Consider the following 12125-nt stretch of genomic DNA (forward strand, 5'->3'; position numbering starts at 1 on the left):
ATGATAAATAATAGTAGTGGATTTAGTTGTGAAAATTATATGTTTGATTGTTTATTGGATGTTATTTTTAAACATACATTTGTGTTCTAAATTTGTGGTTTCCACACGCATACGCGATGTGATAAAATTTCTAGTGTTTAAGTAGTTAGCTTAACATTGATTACTAATTTATAATTATTTCACGAGAATAGATAAATTAAATATACATTAAAAGATACGTGCCTAAAATTTAGTACTAAAATTTAATAAATGTTTGTAAAGTAATATATCAGCAACCAGAATATTCGCTCTAATTTAGGCATAAGTAAAGGAGAACTCAAATTTATGAATTAAAGAGATGGTTAGAGTTCTTTTAAATTTCTTTTAAGATTCAAAAATTGAAATAGTAATTTTGTTAGGAATAAAAATATCAAAAAATTCCTAGATAATTATTCATGAAAAATGTGTTTTTGTTATTAATATTTTAATATATGCCAATAATTCATGTAAAATGTTATTAATTTTTCAAAATTAATTTCTTGAGCAGTAATAATATAAATCACCTTAATTATTAGTTTCTTAAATTTAGTAAATTTCATTATTAATCAAGTTGAAATATTTTTCTTTTATTAAAATGGGAAGGAAAACAATTTTGATTCTCTTAATATTACTTTAGATAATTAAATTGGAATGGTATAATTTAAGAGTAAAATTATATTTTATGTAACCACCTACCAACAATTTATGGTGACAAACAACTAACATCCAATTATATTCCATAATTGTAACTTCAATTTTAAATAAAAAAACAATTCAACGTGATGGTTTATTTTCATTTTAAATAAATTTAAAATGTATAAGTATTTGTTGAATGTATCACACTTTAAACCATTAATTATATATTTATACAATATAGATATCACATTTATTTAAAAATGCGTGATGAACATAATTATATTGCTAAATTTAATAATTAATTTGATAAATATATATCTTTTATACAAAATCTGTTAAAATATTAATCTTATAAGAAATTATATAAATGAGTAAACTAGTGTAATTATATTTCCATAAAAAAACTGTCATTTTTTAGGTTAATGTTGATTTTATATGATTTATAATTAATGTCAAAAGTTACTAGTGGAGGAGCTCCTTCAATCCACCTCAACCTAAGGGTTATTCAAATTTTTCCATTAGAAAATTTTAATTTATAAAATGTTTAGATAGGAAAGTGTTTTTTAAAATAAAAAGTTATAAAATGTTTTTAAAAGCCTTAATTCATAAATTAATATCTAAATTATACATTTTTCCTTTTCTGTATTTGAACTCTCTTTTTTTCCAAATTGATACTTCCCTTACTCAGATCAATAAATCTATTTTATAAATAAATAAATAAACCCTTAACTCACTAATCAATACCTAAACTATACTATTTTTCCCAAATTGATACCTCAACCTCTTCTTTTTCTTGTTAGAACCAAATATAAAAGAAATACGTGATACCAAGAACCAAACAGATATAGCCAATACTACTAATTTTCATTATTGTAAACCAATAGAACAAGGCTGGAATGCAAACATAACGAGTAATACACACAAGCTTTTCACATATATTAAACTACACAAAACAGCACATAATCGCCAAACTTCGCTCTCTAGTATAACGAGGCATTACCACATGACATAGTATCAAGTAGCATACCACCTTTACATCTCATGAACAGCTTCCTCGTCTTCATCCTCGTATTCAAGTTCATCCTCAGCTGTTGCATCCTGATATTGTTGATATTCAGAAACAAGGTCATTCATGTTGCTCTCAGCCTCAGTGAATTCCATTTCATCCATCCCTTCACCAGTGTACCAGTGCAAGAAAGCCTTCCTCCTGAACATAGCAGTGAATTGCTCACTTACTCGCCTGAACATCTCCTGAATGGAGGTTGAGTTGCCGACAAAGGTAGATGCCATAGACAGGCCCCGAGGAGGAATATCACAAACACTGGACTTGACATTGTTTGGAATCCACTCAACGAAGTAGGATGAGTTCTTGTTTTGAACGTTAATCATTTGCTCATCAACCTCTTTGGTGCTCATCTTACCCCTGAACATGGCTGAGGCCGTGAGGTAACGACCATGTCGAGGGTCTGCAGCACACATCATGTTCTTAGCATCCCACATCTGCTGAGTGAGTTCTGGGACGGTTAAAGAACGATACTGCTGTGATCCCCGTGAGGTGAGAGGAGCAAATCCAACCATAAAAAAGTGGAGCCGAGGGAAAGGAATGAGGTTGACAGCAAGTTTCCGGAGGTCAGAGTTGAGCTGGCCAGGGAACCTAAGGCAGCATGTCACACCGCTCATGGTTGCAGAGATTAGATGGTTCAAATCACCAACTGTTACAATCGACAAATGAAAGTTACTTTAGTAATGACCTTGTGGCAATGTAGCATGGGAATAGACAATCATATACTAAAAGATGAAGTTGAACAATAGAAACTCACAGCTAGGAGTAGTTAACTTGAGAGTCCTGAAACAGATATCGTACAAAGCTTCATTGTCCAACACCATACACTCATCCGCATTTTCGACAAGCTGATGAACAGAAAGGGTGGCATTATACGGCTCAACCACAGTGTCTGAAACCTTTGGTGATGGGAAGACTGAGAACGTGAGCATCATTCTATCAGGGTATTCTTCTCTGATCTTAGAAATCAACAGAGTACCCATACCCGAACCAGTTCCCCCTCCAAGAGAGTGGCAAACTTGAAAACCTATTCACACAAACAAATAATCTTATATTCAACCAACGTAATTCCCGTAAAAATGTAGAGTCTTTAGTGTTTAAATTTAAAAATTTCCCTTCAAAAATTAAAGATCTACATGGCAAAACTTTATTTGTATCGCTACATTATCCATCACCAAAATATGTTTAGAATGCTCCGTAACTGACTTTCGGTCTGTTGACATAATACTAATCCAATTTTGTTTTATTTTTCTTTTTATACAATCAAACGAACAACTGAGAACGTTAAACAGATAGATAGAAAAAGTCTACAGGAATTCCATTGAAAGAAACAATATTAAATGAGAAAAAGATGTTAAAAACTAAGAAATTTATACCTTGGAGACAATCACAATTCTCAGCTTCCTTTCTGACAACATCAAGAACAGAATCAATAAGCTCGGCTCCTTCAGTATAATGCCCCTTAGCCCAATTATTACCAGCTCCAGATTGGCCGAAGACAAAGTTATCGGGCCTAAAGATCTGACCATAAGGCCCGGTTCTCACACTATCCATGGTCCCGGGCTCAAGATCCATGAGCACGGCGCGTGGGACAAACCTTCCACAAGAAGCCTCATTGTAGTAAACGTTAACGCGCTCCAACTGTAGACTGGAGTTTCCGGTATAACGTCCGGTAGGGTCAATGCCGTGCTCGTCGCAAACCACTTCCCAGAACTTGGATCCGATCTGGTTCCCGCATTGCCCGCCTTGTACGTGAAGGATTTCCCTCATTTTTCGTTTGAAAACTTGTTAAATCCCTGCGAAAATCAAGAAATGGTAACTAAAAATTCAAGAAAAGAATAATCTAGTAACAAAGAGGACACAAATCTAGTGATTGAATCATACGGCGGGACGAATGCGGGAAGAGACGGATCAGAGGATGAGGAACAAAGGAAGAGGTGCGAGGGATGGTGATTTATTTGGGGAGATATCATGCGAGGATTTATATTAAGGGGGAGAGGGCAATTTGGTCTCTTCATATCCCACATCTCCTATTCACAACAAAACTATTTTCCAATTTGGATATATACCCAATTTGAAAAGTTAAAAACATATTAAAGATAAATTTTATTTTATTTTGCTTTAGGTATTAATCTATTAAAGATAAAAAAATTATTACTTTTTTGCTACCGACTTTTTATTATTATTTCAATTGATTCTTGGAAATTAATTTTTAAATTTTATTTTTGATATACACATTTAAACATCTATATAATATATTGTTTACATATTATATTTATGTTTTATGTTTTATCATTTCTTTCATTTTCGGCATATTAATTGAAATTTCAATTGTATTATAGTATTCTTTGCAAAACAAATTTTATATAGGTAGGATTTTATATATGCATTGTTATATTTTAAAAAATATATGCAAAATAATTTTGAAATAATTTCATATCCAATTAAAATAATAATTTTAAAATTATGAATTAAAATATTATTAAATATTAAATCCAAAGATCTATTATTAATTAAGTTTGTTGTAAAAATATTAAATACATAAATATTATTTTATTTAATAAAGGTAAATTTGTAAATTACCATTATATTCTTAATAAAATAACTAGTGAACCAAATGTGATAATGCGATTTTCTTGATATTTTAATCAATACATTTCAATGTATATCAAACATTGCAAAATAACTTTTTCAACAATCGCATTCTCAGTAATCACATTTTATTGGAATCATTGTTGATCTGGTGTATTGAGTGTAGTATTTTCGTCAATATACACTTGTAATTTTTTTGAATAGATTAGTTAATAAAACAAATTCATTGATTACATTAATATACTTTGTATAATGGTCTTCACGTGGTTTTTGCACGCAAAGCAAGATAGGAGCAAATGTTGCTCATTGGTTGTCAAAATGTTTAACTAATACTAAGCGGTATTAAGTGGTCAAATCGTAGTACGGAAAGACAACTTGTATTAGTAGATAAACTTAAACATGTCTTTAGTCTAATCAGAAATAAGCAAACCGATTGAAAGACTAATATGTCTGTCGTATATCAAGTCCAATTGGAGAGATGTTTTGTCTTGGGCATCAAAGTGGATGACTCCCATAAGATTGAGACATAGATGTAACTAATTAGACTGATAATACATCGGATAGGACCGAAGTAGAATAGATCCTGAATCCGTTTATGGATTTATTCACTTGTGACGTTCATAGTGTGACATACCTAAATCCTGAGTGGATGACGGACTATTTATGCGTGACTCATACACTTTGATGTAAGTAAAAGCTTAAGTTCAAATAGATAAGGAACCAAAAGCTGGTGCGTTGGGTGTACGACTTTTGTAGTATGTAGTGTCATTCACAACAGTGGAATTCATACCCCAAAATATGGATAAATGATTTCCTCTAATTCGCATTCATAGTTGATGAAAAGTAAACATGGCCACGGGTCATCAGTCTTTGTAATGGATGACTTGATCACTAATTGATATTGATTAGTTTTTCATGAAAGAAGATGTAATGGTTACCATGAGATAAAATAGGATCATATTGGGAGAACGGATATTATCCAAATAGGTCAAGGATATCCTATGAGGGTAACACACTAATGACAATGTCATTGGACAAGTATTGAGTAGCTCCTTTTGTAATAGTATGTTGTTGGGGAGAGCTCAGTCACGATACTATAGTGGAATGACTTCATGACTAAATGAATTTATAATTAATAGGCGAAAAGCTAGAACTTAATTATAAATCATTTGAACCTCAACTACATATATCCAATCGGTCACTTCGCTAACTCGTTGAAACCATAAGAACATGTTTGGTTTGGTGTATTGGCAAAGCCAATACACCCATAATTGGTGGGCCCAACCTAATCCGGGTGTATTACGTCGTTTGGTTTGGTGTATTAGTAAAACGCACCTAATCCGTTACCTTCCTAATCGGTGAAAACCACCGATTTCTATTCCCCCCTTTTGCCCAGATTGCTCTCGATTCAAAGATCACCTCCCTGATTTACCCTCCCCCGATCCCCTTTGTTTCTCTTCTGTTCCTTCATCCGGTTTCCTTCCTTGTTTCTTTGCTTTTCTTTTCTTCTGATTTGCTCCCACTCCATTACGCCTCTTTTCTGCCGATTTGCTCCCTCCTTTTCTTTTCTTTTCTTTTTCTCTCTGCCACTCTTTCGATTCCCTTCTCAACCAATCGACCTTTTTTTTCTTGATCTCTGTCACTCGATTGCTCTCGGTTGGTGGGTCTCCGTGTTTCTCAGAATCGAAAGGTAAAGGAATGGAATCAACGTAATACGCTTCAACTCTCTTTTTCTTTTCTTTTCTTTTCTAACTCTCTTTTCTCTCTGTAATTAGTGTAACAAAGGAATCTATGCCTTAGTTTTATGAATGTTTTCTTGCATGGAAGTTAGGGTCCCAACTATTTAATTTAATTTTATAAGTTGATATTGGTGCAAATATGTATAATCGAATGAGAGTGGTAGTGAAAAGTGTATAAAATTGGTGTGATCTTTTGAACTCGATGAAGTATGAGTTGAAATTTAACGATGGGTTATCTTCTTCAATAAAAAAATTGGAAGAATATATAAAATATACTTTTTACTGATTCAATTTGATTTTTAATAGGTTAATTTAAAACCCGGTTCTTACATGATCACCAAACTAAATGAGCAACTGATTGGACCAACCTAGTGAATCAGTCCAGTCCCATTTTTTTAATTTCATGGTTTGATGCAAAACAACAGAGGTAAAGTATAAAACAGTAGCAATAAGTAAATGTGAAAAAAGAAGTCAAAATAGTGGGAAACATTCCCATAACTCAGCGCTCATTCTCTGGTGAAATACTATCAAGCAAACTGTTGATCCAATGAAATAAAGAAGATCTGAAAGGGTAATAAAGAAGATCAAGCAAACATGTTCTTAGTATCAATGACTGCCTTGTAGTGTCTTTAGCTTTTTTCTGCATGTTAGCAGCTTCGAATCACTGCCTTGTTAGTGCAGTGACTTCTTCATCGGTTATTGCACTGTTAACCTAATCGGTTTCCCCTTTTCTGATTACAGGTTGTTCTTCATATAACTCTACCCCGATCAAGTTAGTACAGGTTAGTTTCCCGGATTGCATGTTTCTATTGCTGTTTATTTCAAATTTCTGTTTATTTCCCTTTGAGTCATCGTATGTCATTGAAGTAATAGAGATGTTTATCTTCATCTGTTGTGCATGTATACGATTGAAACTTTATTTGTTATCTCGATATCTGTTGTCATTGATTTCGTTTATTATGTTCTTCATCATTTAGCACAGGAAGATACAGTGGTGGGAATAATTTCATCGATTTTTGCTATTGTCTGATTAAATCTTGATTAAGGATGATCTTGACAGTGCTGTATGAAAGAAACATTATAAAGCATTATTATTCTATACTACCTTTAATCTATAAGAAACGATAAGAAACGATAAGAAAGCATATAATTTATTGAATCATGATTTTCATGCTGGATGAATAGACTATGTGATGATAAAATTTGCATGTAGAGAGAGATAGAGAGTCAGTGATGATGGCAACACTCCCCTTCAATCCCTTTGCTCTTGTACTACAATTGTATTTTGAGGTCATTTTAAGTTGCTTACGAAATTCTTCAAGTTTGTATCCATTGATTTGAGTGATAAATAAAATGGCGACTTGATTTTTATATCAAATGTTTTTATCTTAATTTCATCGTTAAGTATTTTCTCATGAGTATAGTGATAGTTCATGTTTACATTCTACATTCATGCATCAATGCATCAAAAGCTAGATTAGGGTCTAGTTGTATTACCAATTGGTTGTTGCAATACAACTTAACTGCATAGTAACATGCTGCTTTAGACATTTCAATTATACTATACTTACCATATGTACATCTCGTGATTCCGTTGCTATTGCCCTGTGTTCGGCCTTTGTGCTTGATCGTGGCACAATAGGTTGTCTCTTGCCATAACAAGAGATGATAGTGGACCCCAAATAATGTGTGTGACCATGGTTTTCTATTCAAATTCAGCCTGTTTGACTGGAAATATGAAATTGCTTGCTTCATATTTGAAGAATTTATAGGCGATTGCGATTTTGGTTGGTTTGTTCTGGAAATTGTTTTGATAGTCTGCTGGACAATGTTATTGATTTGTATTGATTTGTTAGTGACTAGAAGATGAAACTGGAAATTGTTGCATTTGTTTTGATATTGGTCTTGATTTGTTCTGAAATTGTTTTGATTGTCTGCTGGAAATTGGTATGATTGGCTGCTGGAAATTGTTTTGATTGTCTGCTGGAAATTGTGTTGATTTGTTTATGTTAGTCAGTAGAATATGAAAACAATTTGCACAATGTGTTCTTGATTTCTTTCTCAGTTGAAAATGAAAATGGATATGCTAGTGACGAAAACGAGTTACTTGCAGGACATGTTCATTGTTTGTTTTCTAAGATACATGAGATACACGTGATAAAACCGTTTGGTTGATAATTCACTATTAATAATAATTTATAGTAAATTGAGTTAAGTGAATTAAGATAATAATAATTATTATCATCTTAAAAAAAATGGATTTTTCTGATTTGCAAAAATGGAGATTAAATCAAAACATGTGATTGATGATATGTTTTCATTTACACCAATTAAAATCGGTCGAATTTCGGTGCTAAAAATTTATAAACTGATTATAAACTGCTTGTGTCGAACATCGAGGAGTTTATTTCGATTTAAACTTATAACTATTTGAATTCAACAGAGGTGGTAGTTCAGCAGAGGTCAGAAGAACATCAAAAGATGGAAGAGAAAGCTTCAAATTTATATTCAGCCTTATGGTCAATTGAAGGTTTAACCGACGATCAGCGGTATGATGCTTTGAGTAAAATTCCCGATCATCCAACTCAAATGATCGTTTTCTTTAGTTTACCTTCTGTTGCCCCACTGGAATGGGTCAGAAGATTTCTTTCTCACCATTAAATATCAATGTTCAAACTTTTTGATGTTGTAAAACTATATAACATATGGATTATGATGTACAATTTCATTTTCATCCAACCCTTTCTTAATATAAGTTAATTATGTTTATGCAGAATATAATTCTCAAGTTATATATTGATTTTAGTAAATTGATATAAGAACATTTTATTAGTAAGAATTTTATGAAATTATATTTAATATTAATTATTTTAAATTGTATAAATTCATATAAGAAAATTTATTATCAAGAATTTTATGAAATTTAATATTAATTATTAAATTATATGTAATAATTATTATTTTAAATTATAAAATTCATAAAATATAATTTATTAGTTATAATTATTTTAAATTTTATGTAATCATATATTTTAATTAAAATATATTTAATATTAATTATTTCAAATTTTCATTTATAGTATCATATATTATGATTTGAGTAAATTCATATAAGAATATTAATTATTAAGAATTTTATTAAATTATATATTTTAATTATAATATATTTAATAATAATTATGTTAATTTATATTTTACAAGTATCATATATTATGATTTGAGTAAATTCATATAAGAATATTAATTATTAAGAATTTTATTAAATTATATATTTTAATTATAATATATTTAATAATAATTATGTTTAAATATAATTAAATTATTTATTATTGATATTAATAATCTTATTAAAATTTAAATAACAATAACAATATTTAATATAAATTTCGCTAATAACAATACTTATATATTAATTATTAAAATATTTATTATATATTAAATAACAATAACAATATTTAATAATTTACCAAAACAAATTTCTGCTAATTATTAAGAATTTTATTAAATTATATATTTTAATTAAAATATATTTAATAATAATTATGTTTAAATATGATTAAAATATTTATTATTGATAATAATAATCTTATTAAAATTTAAATAACAATAACAATAATCATTTACCAAAACAAATTTATGCTAAGGGTATTCTAGTCAATTTAGTTTTTTCCATTATGCTATTACACCTCTATTCCATTCAACCAAACACAAGATTGCTATTACGCCTCTATTCCATTACATTCAACCAAACAGTTGATTTGCCATTACACCTCTAATCCAATACAGCGAACCAAACGCACTCTAAATGAATTGTGTGTTTAAATAAAAATGAACAGAATGATTAGAAAAAAGAGAAATGAGAAATATTTAGGAATGATTATGGTTTTTTCTGAAATGGAGAAATGGAATCATTTGTAAATGAATGTAAGTTTCCAAAAATAGAAATAAAAATGAAAATGAAAACTTGCAACCCATATAGGATTACTTAAAAAATGATGGAAAAATGAGTTTATATTTTTGAACTGTTTTGAAGCCTGAAAATGAAAATAAATCATTGGATCATAATGAACATGTTAAGTTGTGACGTATTGAACGAATTTTCTCGAAAATTTGGTATTAAATCTTTTCTTTTGGAATAATTTTGGTTCTCAACTTTTAAAATTTAGTAAAATTGTTATTTTAAACCAAAAGTTGACTAAACAATTAAAATTTTAACGATTCGAAATGACTCGTATAGTATGCCGATGTACATAATATAAATAAAAATTAAATAGTAAAAATTACTATTTCTTGAATAAAAATTAAATTATAAAATACAATTATTTTAAAATTTTAATATCAACTTTTCAAGTGAGTCTAAACTAAAATTGAATAAAAAGAATAGATTATAACCAAGGAATAGTTTTATTTATCAGTCCAATTATTCTCACCATTAGAGAGAGTGAAAACAGAAAGGAGAGAATTTATAAAAGCATATTTGTTGAAAGCTAGATAAGCCAGAAACAATCGAAATTAGGGGATAATATGATTTGGATGAAATTTTACTATGTTAATTAAAATTTACATGTCATGTGAAAAGGTCAGTCCATTATTTGCTGTGAACATGAATGCCATGTGTCTTAAGGGTGCTATAATTGAACAAATCCAAAGACAAAGCTACGAGGGGCACATGGTTTCAAACATGCCAACACCATTTATCTCCATCTTATACTAATATTCTTGAGATACTCAAGTTTGGGTCAAACCCAAAATAATGCTTTTTAAAGGAAAATAAATAAACAATTTATATTATCATTTAGTATTGAATAAACTAGAAAATTGTGAAAATATTATTTTGTAATTAAAATAAGTTAGATTATTTACGGGATTTTAGTTTTTTATTTTTTGGAAAAATTAATAAAAAATTTTGCAAGTGATGAAATTTACACCTGTGTTATTTAAATTTATAAAATATTAACTTTACTACTTAACTAAAGCTTTATTTTAATATAATATTTACATTTTAATTGTATTATGCATACTTTACTACCTTCATTAATTTTATATCTATGGCATTATTTAAGCATCTGACTGAATTGGTGTCACGAGTCAAACGGACACCAACTTGTTAGGTAAATTAAAAAAATGTCTTTCCGTATTTAAAATAAGTTATATTATTCGATGATATTTTAGTCTTTTATTTTTTTGAAAGCCAATAAAAAATTTACATGTGATGGGATTTAAAATGTTCTATTTACATCAAGAATAAATTAAATTTACCACTTGAACCAAGTTTTATTTTAATATGATATTTATATGCTAATTGTATTATGCATACTTTAATTGTATTTGTGTTTTAAATATGCAATTTTCACATGCATACCTATATGATAAAATTTTTAGTATTGATAATGATGTTGATTGAGTTGGTGTCACAAGTCAACTTAACACTAACTCAAGATTGATGACAACACCATAATAAATAATTGTAGTGCATTTAACATTCTCAATATGATATATTTATGTGTTTAAATTTCATTTTACACACAATTATATATATATATATATATATATATTATTTTAATATCTTGCATATTTCATGTGTTGTTATTAATTAGTTTCAAATTGTTCTTTCATTATTTATAGTATGTTATTTTAAAACTAATATCTATGTTTTAAATACGCAGTTTTCATACAATTACATGTGTGATAAAATTTCTAGTATGATTTAAAGTATTTTAATTCAATATCTTATTTAAAAGGATGTTAAATGAAATACATCAGTTGAAACCAAAAAAAGTACATCATATGTTTTTGGTTAATTTCTGTTGTTAGTCCCTGCATTTTACAAATGTTATGGAATTAGTTTCTATACTTTAATTTAATCAATTTTAGTTATGAAACAAACAATAGTAGTTATATACGTTTGGTTATATTCCATTACTAGTCTTGTGCTATGCGTATAGTTGTAAATTTAGTCCATATTCTCCAATTGGATCATTCTAAGCCCTTATACTTCTCAAATTTTAAAATTTCATTCTTGACGGAAATGATGGTCATTAATCCATTAATTGGACTTTTAGTGAGTAATATGTGGA

At 29.2% G+C, this 12125-nt stretch overlaps 1 protein-coding gene across 1 annotated transcript; it reads right to left on the minus strand.

The window, feature by feature from the left end:
* Positions 1–1499: 1499 nt before the first annotated feature.
* Positions 1500–3742, minus strand: LOC105793753 (tubulin beta-4 chain). The gene is made up of 4 exons (XM_012622599.2): positions 3602–3742; positions 3094–3513; positions 2475–2744; positions 1500–2366 (listed from the first exon to the last, which is right to left on the minus strand). Exons 2-4 carry the CDS (start codon positions 3485–3487, stop codon positions 1687–1689), a joined length of 1344 nt encoding a protein of 447 aa, XP_012478053.1. The 5' UTR covers positions 3488–3513; positions 3602–3742; the 3' UTR covers positions 1500–1686.
* Positions 3743–12125: the final 8383 nt, after the last annotated feature.

Source organism: Gossypium raimondii, chromosome 7 (genome assembly GCF_025698545.1).
Source record: "Gossypium raimondii isolate GPD5lz chromosome 7, ASM2569854v1, whole genome shotgun sequence".
Lineage (NCBI taxonomy): Eukaryota > Viridiplantae > Streptophyta > Magnoliopsida > Malvales > Malvaceae > Gossypium > Gossypium raimondii.

Excerpts from the sequence above, each read along its gene's own strand:
- LOC105793753 (XM_012622599.2), bottom strand. The coding sequence starts at position 3,487 with ATGAGGGAAATCCTTCACGTACAAGGCGGGCAATGCGGGAACCAGATC. Across the intron at positions 2,745-3,093 it reads GAATTGTGATTGTCTCCAAG|GTTTTCAAGTTTGCCACTCT; the intron begins GTATAAATTTCT and ends TTGTGTGAATAG. Across the intron at positions 2,367-2,474 it reads CAAGTTAACTACTCCTAGCT|TTGGTGATTTGAACCATCTA; the intron begins GTGAGTTTCTAT and ends CGATTGTAACAG.